The sequence below is a fragment of the Nicotiana sylvestris genome, chromosome 2, assembly GCF_000393655.2.
Source record: "Nicotiana sylvestris chromosome 2, ASM39365v2, whole genome shotgun sequence".
NCBI lineage: Eukaryota > Viridiplantae > Streptophyta > Magnoliopsida > Solanales > Solanaceae > Nicotiana > Nicotiana sylvestris.
The window spans coordinates 9,002,560-9,019,261 of NC_091058.1; the positions used below are offsets into that span (position 1 = coordinate 9,002,560).

Consider the following 16,702-nt stretch of genomic DNA (forward strand, 5'->3'; position numbering starts at 1 on the left):
TCTTCCAATAATGAAATAGGGAGAATCAAAATGATGTTTGAATAGATGATGAAAAAGAATGTTGACTCTGATGCCCAGTTGTCATCCCACAATACTTCAATCAGAAACTTGGAGGTCAATTAGGCCAAATCTCACAATCCTTGAATACTCGCCGTAAGGGGGCTCTACCTAGTGATACGGTAGTCAACCTAAAGGGTGGAAACAATTTCGGGCATGTAATGGTGGTAACTACAAGAAGTGGACGAGGCGGTGATGTGAATGCCTCCAAACAAAAAGAAATTTTTAGTGATGAAGTTGAGTTTCAAGAGGATGAGATCCCTTTGGTGGTTGAGAATGTAATTGATGAGAACGTGAATGAAGAAGTGAGGATTGATATCCAAGATACCAAGGTGGAAACTCAGAATGACATGAACCCGTCTAGGGAACACGTAATAGACATGCCGAAAATGGTTGTGCCTAAAGCCAAGGCTCCTTTGCCAAGGGCACCTCCACCTTATCCTCAAAGGCTCGCGAAGCAGAAAAATGAGAACCAGTTCAAGAAATTTATTGATATGATGAAGAGATTATTAATTAATGTGCCTTTGGTGGAGGCTCTAGAACAAATGACGGGTTACGCCAAGTTCATGAAAGACTTGGTGACAAAGGGAAGATCCATGGATTGTGAGACCATCAAGATGACCTACCAAGTTAGTGTAATTGTGCATTCGATGGCTCCAAAGCTTGAAGATCCCAATGCATTCACCATTTCTTGCACCATTGGGAGTATGTGATTTGGGGGCGAGTATCAACTTAATACCTTACTCCGTTTTCAAGACTTTGGGTATTGGGAAACTGAGGCCGACTTCCATGAGATTACAAATGGTGAATAGAATGATGAAGAGGCCGCTTGGTATTATTGATGATGTTCTTATTCGGGTGGACAAGTTCATTTTGCCTACTGACATTGTGATCTTGAACTGTGAGGTTGATTTTGAGGTTCCTATCGTATTGGGAAGATCTTTCCTTACAACTGGGAAGGCCTTAGTTGATGTGGAAGTAGGGGAACTCACCTTCCGTGTGGGTGAAGAAAGTGGTCTTTCATGAGTGCAAGTCAATGAAGCAGCCCAATAGTTCTGAAATATGCTCTTTTGTGGATCTTGTCACAGCAGTGATAGTTGATAATACTAGTGTAATGATCAATGTGGAGGACCCTTTAGAGGCGGTATTGTTGAATCTTGATGTAAATGAGGATGAAGGCTAGGTAGAGTGTGTCAATGCTTTACATGGAATGAGATCTTACTCTTATGAGCCTCGGAAACTCTCTTTGAATCTTGAGAATAGGAAGACTCCACCAACAAAGCCCTCAATCGAGGAACCTACCATGTTGGAGTTGAAGTTGTTGCCTCCACACCTCAGGTATGAATTCTTAGGCCCTAGTTCAACTTTGTCAGTTATTCTTTCCTCTTGTCTTACTAACATGTGGGTAGATACCACTTTGGCGGTGCTCCAAAAATGGAAGAAGGCAATTGGATGGACTTTAGCCGATATTCGGGGGATAAGCCCCGCATTTTGTATGCACAAGATTATTCTTGAAGATGATGTAAAGCCTTCTGTAGAATATCAAAGGAGGTTGAACGAGGCAATGCAAGATGTTGTGAAAAATGAGGTGATCAAGTGGTTGGATGTCGGGGTTATGTACCCCATCTCTGATAGCTCTTGGACTTTGCCGGTGCAATATGTGCTGAAGAAGGGTGGTATGATTGTGGTTACCAATGCACAAAATGAGTTGATTCCTACCAGGACTGGCACCGGATGGAGGGTGTGCATGGATTACCGCAAGTTAAATAAAGTGACCCGCAAGGATCACTTTCCATTACCTTTTCTTGATCAGATACTAGACAGACTTGCTGGGCGTGCCTTTTACTGTTTCTTGGATGGGTATTCTGGGTACAACCAAATTTTGATTGCTCCGAAAGATCAGGAGAAGACAACCTTCACGTGTACTTATGGCACCTTTGCCTTTTCTAGGATGCCATTTGGTTTGTGTAATGCACCGGCTACATTTCAGCGGTGTATGATGGTCGTATTTACCAACATGGTGGAGGACATTTTGGAGGTGTTTATGGATGACTTCAGTGTTGTGGGTGAATCATTTGATAAATGTTTGAAAAATTTTGATAGAGTGTTGGCCCATTGTGAAGAAACCAACCTTGTGCTTAATTTGGAGAAATGTCACTTCATAGTTGAGGAGGACATAGTCCTTGGCCATAAAATTTCAAAGCACGATATAGAGATGGACAAAGCTAAAACTAAAGTGATTTCAAGGCTCCCTCCCCCTACTTAAGTCAAGGGAGTTAAAAGTTTTCTAGGGCATGCGTGGTTCTACCACAGATTTATCAATGACTTTTCGAAGGTAGTGAATCCCTTGTGCAAGTTATTGGAAAAAGATGCCAAGTTCGTGTTCAATTAGGGATGTATGCAAGCCTTGAAACTTCTCAAGCACAAGTTGACCACCACTCCTATTATTACCGCACCCAATTGGAGCTTGCCTTTTGAGCTCATGTGTCATGCGAGTAATGTTATGGTTGGGGCGGTCTTGAGTCAAAGAGTGAATAAAATGTTTCATCCGGTGTATTATACAAGCAAGACAATGAATGATGCTCAAGTGAATTACACGGTGACTGAAAAGAGTTGTTGTCTATTGTCTTCTTAATGGAGAAATTTCGGCCGTATCTCATAGGTGCCAAGGTCATAGTTCATAACGATCATGTTGCACTCCGATACTTGATGACGAAGAAAGATTCCAAAGCTAGGCTGATGTGATGGGTCTTGTTACTTCAAGAGTTTGATTTGGAGATTGTGGACCGGAAAGGGTGTGAAAACCAAGTGGCAGACCATTTGTACCGCTTGGAGGAGGAGGGGAGGCCTTGTGATGGCCTAGAGATCAATGATTCATTCCTCGATAAGAAACTCCTTTCTGTGTCGGTGAATGGTATGACATAGTTTGCGGACGTTGCTAATTTCCTTGTGACGGGTATTGTCTCGTGTGAGCTCTCTTCTAACCAAAGGAAGAAGCTTAAGCGGGATAGTTTGGACTTCTATTGGGATGAGCCGTACTTGTTTAAAATATGCACTGATGGTGTGATCCGAAGATGTGTCCCGGAGGAGGAGCAATTGAATATCTTAGAGGCTTGTCATTCCTACCCCTATGGTGGTTATCGTGGTGGAGAGAGGACTACTTCGAAGGTTCTTAGTTATGGGTTTTACTGACCAACATTGTACAAGGATGCAGGTGATCTTATGAAGAGATGCGATGAATGTCAAAGAGCGGGTGGAATTTCGAAGAAGGATGAGATGAATCTCAATAATATTCTCGAAGTTGATATTTTTGATGTATGGGGCATTGATTTCATGGGCCCGTTTCTTAGTTCATATGGCAACACATACATTCTAGTTGACTATGTTTCAAAGTGGGTTGAGGTCGTGGCTCGGTGTGTTGTTGCGTTTCTCAAGAAGAGTATTTTTACTAGGTTTGGCACTCCTCGAGCAATTATAAGTGATGGGGGGTCTCATTTTTACAATAGAGCTTTTGACACTTTGCTTGAAAAGTATGATGTCAATCACAAAGTTTCTACCCTTTATCATCCTCAGGCGAGTGGCCAAGTTGAAGTCTCAAACAGGGAAATCAAGAGTATATTGTCAAAGACGGTCAATGCAAATAGGACCGATTGGTCAAAGAAATTAGATGATGCTCTATGAGCTTATAAGACTGCTTACAAGACTCCGATTGGTATGTCTCCTTACCGGTTGGTGTTTGGGAAAGCTTGTCATCAACCGGTTGAGTTAGAGCACAAGGCCATGTGGGCTTTGAGGAAGCTGAATCTTGAATGGGATGTGGCATCAAATCTTCGTGTGGAGCAGCTTAATGAACTTGATGAATTTCGATTTCATGCCTACTCCAGTTCGTCCTTGTATAAGGACAAGAAGAAGTATATTCATGATAAGTATGCTCGTGGCAAGGTGTTCAAAGTGGGTGATTTGGTTCTCTTGTTCAATTCTCGGTTACGTCTGTTTCTGGAAAAGCTTAATTTGAAATGGAGTGGACCTTTTGAAGTGGTGCTTGTGACTTCTTTTGGTGCACTTGACTTGAAAAACAAAAATGAGGAGGTCTTCAGAGTTAATGGGCACAGAGTCAAGCACTATCTTGGCAAGATTGATGACAGTCACGTGGTGGCACTGATCCATCTAAAGTGATTTGATGGTAACATGTGTCGTGCCGCGATGTTAAATCAGACGCTTCTTGGGAGGCAACCCATGTGTCTTTCTTTTTGTTCTTCTTTGATTTTCTTTTTAGTGTAGGATTTGCTTTTGGACTAACTAGTTGTAAGATGTGTATAGGGATATTTTGATGCAGTGCAGGACCAAATTGGACAAATGTTGCACTCTCTGAAGTTTGGACTGCTGCTGCAATGCATTTTTCGCGGCCGTAATGGCCTTATTGCCAGGGAAAAATTTCATTGCGGTCCGCAGTGTTGAATGGTCAAAAGTGGGGGTTCTCTAAAGTGGTCACTGCGGTCGCAATGCATTTTATGCAGTTCGCGTTGGCCTACCGCGGTCTCAGAGCATTTTATGCGATCCGCAGTGACTGCCTCCTCAGAGCTTCTTGTGTTTAAGTACCGCAGACCGCGGTGGGTAGGTATCGTGGGCCCCATGTCCTTTTTCTATAAATAGGACCTCAGGCCTTCATTTACACTTTTCGCTCAATTGCTCTCTAAATAGAAAAAACTACTGTTCATCACGCCCTCTTTGCACAAATTCAATCACTGATTCTTATTCATCTGTACTGTATCTCATCTCTGGTACTTTAACTCTTTCCTTAGTCTTTAATTGTGTTCTATTTTCTTTTAATTTGTTAGTTCTACTTCTTTTTCTTCCATTTTCTTTCAATTTTTAGCTTAGGGTTGCATAAGTTGTCTAGATTAGGATTAATTAGTTAAAAATAATGATTAACTACCTAGTGAGTTGATAATATGTAGATTAAGACTAAAAATGAGAAAAAATTTGAAACCCTAGGTTGGTATGCTTAGTACGGCTTACCACGGTCCGCGGTGCCTCTCTGCGATTCGCAATGCTATTTTATGTCGGCATGGTGGTAAAACTTCAGAGAGGTAAATGTTAAGGGATGTGGCCCCGGTAGATTTTTTGCGGTCCGCGGTACCTTACCGCGGTCGCATAGCAATTCTTGCGATCCGCAGTGCCTGGAACCAGAGAATTGGTATTTTGAACCCCACTTCAATACGGACTGCGGTGCCATTTTGTGCGGTCCGCGGTGGTACTTTGGCGGCCGCACTACTTTTTATGTGGTCCGTATTCAGCTGTTTTTAATCATATTCTTCATTGTTTATCCTAGTACTGTGATACTAACAAACAATAAATGAATTCTCCTTGCAGACAATGGTTAAATCACAAGGCGGAGGTGAAAAATAGAAAGGCAAACGAGAGTCTTCCGGGAGTAAGGGACGAGGTATGATCAAATTGACCCCCCAAGTCCGGAAGGCAATTGGGGACACCAGAAAGTCAATAAATGCTGCAGATAGAGTTGTTTCCCATTCAGAGGGAAGTGAGTATTTGCCCTCCCGGGAGGCATCTGACTCTGATTCTGTGTTGGGGTATGTTCCTGACTGGCCGGAGAGGCATAGATTGAGAGATGTGCTCACACCTCAGGGCTTTCCTACTGCTCAAGCTTCAATTCAAATTTCTTCTAAGTCGTCTAAGGGCTCAACAGAGAGAAATGATAGTGCAACATCAACTTCAACACCCGAGAGGATCCAATTGCTGAAGAAGGAGGGGGTGTGCCCCAAACGGGGGGGGGGTGGTGGTGGTGGTGGAGAGAACTAGAAAACCGGAGGCTTGGCAGGATAGATTTGTTAGTGAGATAGCATACCAAAAGTTCCAAGAATGGTGGACCGAGAGGAAATTGATACTTAAGCGAAAATTCATTGAGAGGGACCTTCCGCCTCACAACCCTAATGTGAAATGCTGCCCATATGAAAAAGGGCACTAAAGTGATGAAGGTGCGGAATTTAATGGTGAAGTTTGATGGGAAAACAATCAGCGACTACCTGGGCTTTCCGGAGGAAGATGAATCCCTATACTTAGAGAAGGTAGCATTGGATGAGGCAGCTCATCTGTGGTTGGCCGAATACATGGCACTCCCGGGTACCACCCCACCATGGTTGACATCAGGAGTCTCAATTTTGAGGAGAATTTTAAACTTTGAGACAAAGGGATGGGAGACTTTCGTATGTAGCAGGCTGGACCCCACTACTCATGAGAACTCTCTGCCTGTCGCCCGAGCAATATTAGTGACCTCTATCATGACGGGGTACCCGATCAACATCGGGAATGTTATGTCGAGGGTGATCAAACACGTGGTCAATGAAGGTGATAGATCATACCCCTTCCCAAATTTATTGACAATGTACTTTGAGGACCAGGAAGTGGAGAAAAGGAAGTTTGATGTGAAGGTGAAACCAAAGATGCCCTTTTTCTGGTACATCCTCAAAGGTGATGACAACCCCAAAGATCCTAAAGGTAAAGCCATTACTTTTACTGACTATTCTGAAGAGCCAGTAGTAGTAGTAGTCACTTCTTCTCAGCCTCCCTCAGCCACACCAGATATTGCCCTAGGACCCTCTACCGCCACTGCTCCAGATATCCCCTCATCCTTAGCTTACCCTTTCACTGCCCACCATTTGAGCCAAACCCTTGTCAGTATCAACAACTGGATGCAAGCAGCTACTTCTAAGCTATATGTGCTTTCTAGCTCGGTGGCAGCCCAGTCCGTACCCCCACAGCTATAGATTCCAGCTTCAGTGGAGGAGACTCTCAAGGAGCTTCTGGACAACCAGAAGAAGCTCCTGGAGAAGCAGTAGTTGATATTGGAGGCTGTAGGTACTCATGAGAAGGCATTGAAGGAGCTGACAAAGGAGACAAAGAAGTTGAGAAAGACTCGAGCTTCAAAGGAGTCTGTGAAGGAGTTGAGGGTAGAAGTGGAGAAGATGAAGGCTACCGATCATCTACCTTTAGAACTACTGTTGCACGAGCTGCCTCCAACATCTCAAATTGAGCCGGAGCAGGAGTAGGAGATGGAGAGGGCACCAAAGAGGAGGAGAATGATCCCACAAACAGATGATGCAGTGATAGAGTTGGAGGACCCGCAGGGAGGGTCCTCTAGCCAGCCTCATGCCCCAGAGCAGCCTCAGGTCCCAGTGCAAGTACAAGATACTGGGATCCAATCACAGGTTCCCGAGCAGTCACAGGACAAATAGAACCAGGCTCATGATCTCATGCAGATGGAGGACCATAGGGAGTTTCTCTTTATACTCTATCTTATTTTTGGGCTATTTTTGGTTAGTTAGTATTGAGGAAAATGCTAGCTTTTATTTGAGGGGGTAGCCCTATTTTGATGATGTTGGATTGTAAATATGATACTATTTTCATTTTTATTATGCTTTTTCACTTTTGGTATGTATATAATTTTACCAGTTTATTTCACTTTTCGTACTTTGCAACCTTGGTCTGTATATAAAGTTATTTTTGATGTATATATTCATTCCCTCTTATGTATATTCATTTAAATCCCCTATTGTACATATTCAGTTTAATTTCTGCATTTTCTTTCATAGCTTCTTACTTCATTTTCTTAGCGTCTTATTTTGAGTTTTATGTTCAATAAGACTTTGGTTTCTTAATGCCTCAGTTCTTTCCGAAAGTGGAAATTGTGTGAACCGGGTGGCTCTTCCCGATGATGGATGGCATGACAACTTTCTTAAGGTTTGAGTCTGTTTTCTTTTTGTTTTTGTGTAAATAGTAGATAATGAGTAATAGTGCCTCAAGCAAAGCTTCACTTTGGCCTAACACATTTGCCTTTGATCTCATGGTCAAAAACAAATTGGTGTGTATAGGATGGTGACAGTTGTGACCTTGAGACTCTTGTGTTGGCCAATAATCATCAAGTGGTTTTCGGGACCATTTGTGTTGCTCAAATCTTAGCTAAGATTGTTGTGGGACCCCGACTCTGTCTCTTTAGCAATCCTATAGCTTGTGTGGTAAGAATTTGAATTGCAAGTCCAAGTCCCATGCCATTAGTTTAGAACTTGCCCTGAATGTCTGTCTAGGCGAAATCTTAAATGTAGTTTCACTTGAGAAGTGATTATAGGCTCTCATTGATCCGAATGTTATCATGAAAACATCCATAGACTATCAATGATAATATCCCGAGTTTGGGGGGGGGGAGGGAGAGACGAGGAATGCAACAAAGTGGTAAAAGGTACAAAATGAAGAAAAGGAAAGGCACAAAGAAAAAGAAAGAAAATCAAAAAGTCAAAAAGAATAAACAATGTAGAAGAAATGAAGGGATTCAATAAAAGTAAAGAGATTAAAGGTGTGGAAAGTTTAGAAAGGAGAAAATGGTTTGAAATGAACAAGAAAGAGTGATAGTGTGTCTCTCTAACCCCTAAGAAAGAAGTAAATAACACAAAAAGTCAAGAGAATTTGTGCCAAAATAAAGAAATAAAGTGCTTAAGGGAAGATGAAACCTACTTAGACCAAATATTTCCTACCCTGAACCAAAAGCCTTCGCTATATCTCCACAAAAGCCCTATATGATCTTGAGTTGAATGAAGCTTACATTAGTGGTGACTCACATAAGGGTCAAGCTTATGGTACTTAAAGCCGGACTTGTGACCTTTCTTTGAGAGAGATGAGTGTGTTTTCCATAATCCTCGTTCTGAGTGCTACAACCTAAAAGTGAGGTTTACTTATGAAGAGTTGAGGAGTATGAGTTTGTGTTCCACAATGACCAAAGTAGTAGAAAGAGTTTCCTTGATGAGTTGAGTCAACTCTTGATGCTCTTATGTCGCACTAAAACCATGGTGCTTAAAAGGATTTGAGGGAAATTGTTAGTCCCAATTGATGTTAGATGAGTTGCTTTAGGTCAGCTGAATTTTCTTGGTTTTATTCTTAAGGTGGTGGGAATTATTTTGTTTGCTTGAGGACAAGCAAAAGCTTAAGTTTGGGGGGAGTTGATAACTAGGGATTCTAGTCTATTTTATACTTTTTTTTGCTTGAGTTTAGGACTAAATATGTATACAAGTAATCCTGAAAGCTTACATGTTGTGCTTGTTTGCAGAGTTTGGTCAAAAAAGTGACAAGTAGTCAAAATCAGCTCAAAAAGGAGTGAAACCTGCACAAGTACCAAAAAAGTCAAGGCACTGTTGTAGCATAAAATCCACTGCAGCTGCAACAGACCCACCACGGCCATAGTCCATTTAGTGTGGTCCACAGTGGAAAAGATTTGAGAGGTGCACTTTCGGATGTTCAAGCACTGCGGTCCGCGGTAGCCTCTTCGCGGCCGCAATCCATTTTATGCGGTCCGCAGAGAGGGGATTAAGAGAGGAAGTTTTGAAGTTGGAAGCCATTGCGGTCCGCGGTCTATTTTGTGTGGACCGCATGCATTTTTATACGGTCTGCGATGGCTAGATTCAGAGACTTAGCAATGGAGCTAAAAAGCCTCTTTGCGGCCCCAGTGCATTTTTCACGGTCCGCAGTACCTCCGTCAGGGGTATTTTTGTCCAGAAAATTTGGCCTTGTATAAATACTTCTTTTTCACATTTTTAGGGTATCTTTATCTTAGCAGAGCACATGAACAACGGTTTTAAGCTTTTTTGAGAAATTTTGTAGCTAGTTTAATATTGAACCTTCTAAACTTAGCTTGTAATTCTATTTTATGGGTTATTCTTCATCTCAATATCTGATTTCTTCTATCATTATGAGTAGCTAATTAGCTAGGGTTGTGGCTCAACCCTAGTATGAGTACTTGATGGGTCTTTTTTTTAAGGCTTAGATGTTTGTGGATAGTTGATATTTTGACTAATTTGTGTTTTACATGTTGAATTAGTGGTTGCAAACACTAATTTGTGCCTTTTTGACTTGGGCTTTTCTTGAGAAAGAGAGCTTGAGACTAGAAAAATCAGTCCAACAAGGAATTGAGGTGTATTCAAGAAATTGATAGCCCCAATTAAAGGGTTAAACCTAGAGATAGTAATACCCGACTTGAGCCTATATTGTTTGCACAATTTTGACACCCAATTGGTTCTGAGAAAGTCAATTAGGGCAAAGTCACTCAAGCTACCGAGAGGTATAGAGTGAGTAGTTTCGTGCATTGTCTATATCGCAATCCCTAACATAACAACTTTACCTTAAGCTTTAGAACCCATCAAGTATTCACCTAGGAGAAAGTCACTTCCCTAGTGTCTCGTTATCCATTTAGTAAACCTTTCAAGCATTCATACTTAGCTTAATTTCGCACATCATTAGCATAAAAATTAGAAGTAACAAACAAACAATTATGATTATAAGTGTAATTAAAAGCACTACGCATTACTAGTTTAGATAAGAATCCAATTCCAAATGATTCTAGCGCCCTGTGGATTCGATCCCGACCTTCTCGGGTAAAAGCTGCATCGACCGCTCTTGCCACTCCATAGTGGTGTAGGGTTGGACCTGATCAACTTACACCTCACTACAAAAATGAGCTTCAAACGCCGGACGTATACTCCGAACGCCTGGCATATGCCCCGAATTGCTTTTGGCGTACGCCTCTTGAGACTTTCGCCCCACACCATTGCCTCAAGGTGTTTTTGGTACGTCTCGCCCCAACACTCTCCCCAAAAAGTAAACAAACTAATACCAAAACCTCAAAATCTAACTGCAAAGGCATATATCATTTCATTGAAATGTTTGAAGATGAAAGGAAAACATTTTTCGGAAATTTGTTTCCAATTTTCCCATGTTTTGTTGGCTTAAATGTTTTGGAAAATATTTTCCTTATGAACTCATTTTCATCCAAAAATATTTTTCTTATCAAGAGAAGGGAAAACATTTTTCGAAACTCCTTCTCAACCTTCCCCACCCTCACTATTCGAACCATGGCTGGAACCAATTTCTTAGCTTTATCTCCACCCATATCTTCCATATAAACTGAGTCAAATTTCATTTCTTTATCCACTCTAAAAATAGGCAGTCCAGGGTGCAGTGAATTAGCCAATAAATGCACTAACCACACTGCTTTTGATGCACCTCGTCCCCCTCCCCGAGAATTTTTTTTAAAAAAAATATTTTTTTATATATATTTTTAGTTTTAATTTTTTATCTTTCGGTTTACACGTTCGAAATTTTAAAAGTTCTAAAGTTATGAGTTTAGTGGTTTATGTGTTTGGAAGTTTACGAGTTTAGAAATTATAAAGTTTACTACTTGTTTTTCAAGAAAACATTTTCTACGGAAAATATTTTCCACTATACCAAATACACCCTTAGTATCGTAATATTCGTTTCTACTCATCTAATAATTTAAGCTTTTGTGCCGTAGTGGATAAGGTGAAAAATAGTGTTAGGGTAGGTGCCATTTCCTACTTGGAGGAGTTTCTATGGAGGCGAGCACCAAAATTAATTTATCAAGGCATACATACCATTGCAATGCTTAAAATATTGAATTATACCTCTAAATTATTTCTACATACCATTTCAAGTGTAATAAGTATATTCAGCTTGCCTTCTGAAAATTAAATCGTCACTTTCTCTAAATTTGACATAAAGCTCTCAAGCCAAGATCTTGATGGATTATTATAAGCAAAGGAAGTAATTCCAGTATTAAAATTATATGTAACCTAGACAACTAGTATAAACAGAATTTTACAGGTTACCTCTTAGAGCGTGAACAAAGCCCCCCTATCATGTGAGCCTCTAATTCCATAGCAACTCAATGAAATCATCATCATCATTATGATCACGATTCCCGAACATTCCACGGTCTTTTATGTATTTATAGCACAAGTTTTAAGGGTTAAAATCCTTTTCCAAAACATGTTGGGTTTTCTTTTCCACCAGAAAAAGGATTCCTTTATTCCTATTATTTAGCCACAGCTGAGACCACAAATTTAACAAGGTTTCCAATTATGGAATTAATTTCTAATTTTTGAAATTAATATTATCACGACCCGGATTTCCCACCCTCGAGAGTCGTGATGGCGCCTACTAATGGGAGCTAGGCAAACCAAACCTTAATTACTTGCTACACTTTAATTTTTGTTTCTTTTAACGAACACAAGTCGATAATATGATAAAAGCGGAATTTTAAATAAATAAACGAAAGTCAACAATTATATATTTTAAGGCTACGTCTATTACAATTCTTGAAACCTCAAATACCCAAAACCTGGTATCACAGTGTGACAGACTGTCTAAGAGTTACTACATACAAGGTCTGAACAAAAATAATACATTGTTTCTGAACAAAATGAAATGAAACAGGAAATAGAGATAGAGGGAGATGCCAGGGCCTACGGACGCCTGCAAGTCTACCTTGGGTCTCTGGGTGGACTGAAGGAAGCACTCCAATTGTTGTCCGAAAGCTGCTCCTGGATCTGCACACTGTGCAGAGTGTAGTATCAGCACAACCGACCCCATGTGCTGGTAAGTGTCTAGCCTAACCTCGGCGAAGTAGTGACGAGGCCAGGACCAGACTACCAAATAAACCTATGCAGTTCATATATGTATACATCGGAAAAGAAATACAGAAATAACCAGTCTATGTGGGAGGGGGAAACATGCTGTGGGGAAGATAATAGTTCCGAATAGAATGGCTCCAAGTAAGTAAAGAAACAGCAAAACTAGAATATCAACAAGGAAGCAGAGATCAACAATTGCACGACATCACCCTACTCTCAGCCTCACCAAAGCAGTTATATAATAAAAATGTGTCTGACATCACCTTTCGTGTTTTTACTCTATTTCCTCACCATATATTTAATAGAATCGGCACGGAATGGTACGTCGTGCGGCATGGCATCACCATTCGTGCTTTACACTCTTTCATCACAATAGCAAACAATGCACGACATCACCCTTCGTGCTTTAACACTCTTCCTCACTCAAACAACAATCACAAGCAAAGGGGCATGGGAATAAACAAAATAGTAATGGAGATCCCTTCAATGGAACAATAGTTAAACAATTAAATCCCGGCAAGGGAACAACAGTTAAACAATTAAATCCCGACAAGTGAACAACAGTTAAACAATTAAATCTCGGCAAGGGAACAACATCAATAATCTCAACATCCCGGTAAGGGAGATAATCAACAAGGCAACAATATCCCGCCAAGGGGACAATTTAATAACTCTTTCTCTTTCTTTCACTTTTATTTCATAACTCACTTTACCACTTGAGCCAATGCTCCAAAGGGTTCAATCATCTCATATACTTTCACAATTCATAATATAACTTGAGCAATGCTCCAAAGAGTTCAGTGATCTCATATACTTCACAATTCATAATATAACTTGAGCTAGTGCTCCTCGATGTTCGAAGGTTACATTTCCTTCCACAAACTTTCCACAACAATTAGAAATCATCACCAAGTCATGAAAGATACAACGAAATCAAGATCTTCAAAATTTTAAGACTCATGGTCATTCTAGACACCAACGTATAGATACTTGTCACCATGCCTATACGTCGTACTCAACAATTATCACGTAGCAAATAAGACTCAACTCCTAATCCCCACCACGGTCGCGAAGCTTCCACCGCGTACCGCGAGACCTGGATTCAGAGACCTGTAACTTCTCTGAATCTGCAACTTTTTCCTAAGTGTAAAACTATCCCAAAACTCATCCGAGCCCTCGGGGCTCCAAACCAAATGTCATACTAACTCAAAAACATCATATGGACCTACTCGTGCAATCACATCATCAAAATAACATGTAAAATCATGAATTAAACCTCAAAACTCAACATTTTCATCCAGAACTCTCACAGTTCATAACTCTTCAATCGGAAGTCCAACTTACGTCAAATAAACTCCGTTTTCACCAAATTTCACAGTTATCTTTCAGATATTATAACAAGTTTGTACCGGGCTCCGGAACCAAAATACAGGTCCGATAACAATGGTTCCAAACATTAATTCTTTTCTTTATTCCTTAGATAATTCAGTAAAACAATTTCTTTCAAAAATTGATTTCTAAGGCTTGGGACCTCGGAATTCATTTTTGGGCATACGCCCAAGTCCCATATTTTACTGCGGACCACTCGAGATCGTCGGAACACGGTTATAGGTCCGTTTGCTAAGAATGTTGACCAAAGTCAACTATAATCAAAGTTTTAACTCTACAATTTCTATTTCTTATATTTTCACATAGAAGGCTTTCCGAATATAGGTTCAGACCACGCACCTAAATCAAGGTGGGGTAGAAAGGGAGGTTTTTAGGCCTCGGAACACTGAATGCACTTGCAACGCAAGTGATGACCCTTTTGGGTCATCATATTTTCCACCTCTAAAACAATCGTTCATCCTCGAACGGACATAAGAAGGAAGTACTTGAGTCGGGAAAAAGATGGGGATAACGGCTCCGCATATCGAACTCGAACTCCCAGGTCGATGCCTCAGCGGGCTGACCTCTCCACTGAACACGAACAAAAGGAAAACTCTTTGATCTTAATTGACGAACTTGCCAATCTAGAATAGCTTCCGGCTCCTCCTCATAAGACAAGTCCTTGTCCAACTGGACAGTTCTGAAATCTAACACGTAAGATGGATCGGCGTGATATTTCTGAAGCATGGACACATGAAACACTGTATGCACGACTGATAAGCTAGGCGGCAACGGAAGTCTATAAGCCACCTCTCTTACTCGATCAAGAATCTCAAACGGGCCAATGAACCTGGGCTAAGCTTGCCCTTCTTCCCAAATCTCATCATGCCTTTCATAGGCGACACTCGAAGCAATACCCGCTCACCTACCATGAATGCCAAATCTTGAACCTTGCGGTCTGCATAACGCTTTTGCCTGGACTGAGCTGTACGAAGCCTGTCCTGAATAATCCTGACCTTGTCCAAAGCCTCCTGAACCAGATCCGCACCCAACAATCGAGCTCTCCCGGCTCAAACCATCCAACCGGAGATCGACACCTCCTACCATATATAGCATCACAAGGAGCCATCTGGATACTCGACTGGTAACTATTGTTGTAGGAAAACTCTGCAAAAGGCAAAAACTGATCCCACGAGCCTCCAAAGTCAATGACACAAGCTCGAAGCATATCCTCCAAAATCTGAATAGTCCGCTCGGACTGCACGTCCGTCTGAGGAAGAAATGTTGTACTCAACTCAACCTGGGTGCCCAACTCTCGCTGAGCTGCTCTCCAGAAACGCGAGGTAAACTACGTACCTCGGTCCGAAATGATAGATACAGGCACACCATGAAGACGAACAATCTCCCGGATATAGATCTCAGCTAACCTCTTGGATGAATAGGAGACTGCCACATGAATGAAATGCACTAACTTGGTCAGCTTATCAACAATGACCCATACTGCGTCGAACTTCCTCCGAGTCTGTGGGAGTCCAACAATGAAATCCATAGTTATCCCCTCCCATTTACACTCGGGAAGCTCAATCCTCTTAAATAAACCACCAGGCCTCTGATGCCCGTACTTAACCTGCTGATAATTCAAACACCAAGCTACATATACAATGATATCCTTCTTCATTCTCTGCCACCAATAATGTTGCCGCAAATCCTGATACATCTTCGCGGCGCCCGAATGAATAGAGTACCGTGAGCTATGGGCCTCCTCTAAAATCAACTCTCAGATCCCATCCACATTAGGCACACAAACTCGACCCTGCAATCCCAAAACTCCATCATTATCTAAGGTAACCTGCTTGACGCCGCCGCATTACACCGTGTCTCTAAGGACACACAAATGGGGATCATTATACTACCAATCACGGATACGCTCCATAAAGAAGAAAGAGCGACCGTGCAGGTCAATACACGACTAGGCTCAGAAATATCCAACCTCATAAACTGATTAGCCAAAGCTTGAACGTCTAAAACAAGCGGTCTCTCACCAATCGGAATATAAGCAAGACTACCCATACTGGCTGACTTCCTACTCAACGCATCGGCCACCACATTGGCCTTTCCTGGATGATACAAGATAGTGCTATCATAATCTTTTAACAACTCCAACCACCTCCTCTGTCTCAAATTCAACTCCTTTTGCTTGAAAAAATACTGAAGACTCTTGTGATCCGTGAACACCTCACATGCCACGCCATACAAATAATACCTCCAAATCTTCAATGCGTGAACAATGGATGCTAACTCCAAGTCTTGAATCGGATACTTCTTCTCATGAATCTTCAACAGCCACGAAGCATAGGCAATGACCTTTCCATCCTGCATCAACACTGCACCAAGCCCAATACGAGAAGCGTCACAATAAACTGTATAAGGCCCTGAACCTATGGGCAAAACCAATATCGGTGCCGTAGTCAGAGCTGTCTTGAGCTTCTGAAAGCTCACCTCACACTCGTCTGACCATCTGAACTAGGCACCCTTCTGGGTCAACCTAGTCATGAGGGTTGCTATAGATGAAAACCCCTCCACGAACCGGCAATAGTAGCTTGCCAATCCTAAGAAACTCCGAATCTTTGTAGCTGATGCTGGTCTAGGCTAGTTCTTGACTGCCTCAATCTTCTTCGGATCCACCCGAATACCCTCTATTGATACAACATGACCCAGGAATGCAACTGAACTCAGCTAGAACTCACACTTCGAGAACTTATCATATAACTGGTTATCCCTTAAGG

The 16,702-nt window shown here is 41.5% G+C and overlaps 1 protein-coding gene across 1 annotated transcript; it reads left to right on the forward strand.

Annotated features, from left to right (window-relative positions):
- Nucleotides 1–1,456: 1,456 nt before the first annotated feature.
- Nucleotides 1,457–4,233, forward strand: LOC138882320 (uncharacterized). Its single transcript, XM_070162923.1, has 3 exons — nucleotides 1,457–2,293; nucleotides 2,983–3,225; nucleotides 3,901–4,233. Exons 1-3 carry the CDS (start codon nucleotides 1,457–1,459, stop codon nucleotides 4,231–4,233), a joined length of 1,413 nt encoding a protein of 470 aa, XP_070019024.1.
- The last annotated feature ends 12,469 nt before the right edge of the window (nucleotides 4,234–16,702 follow it).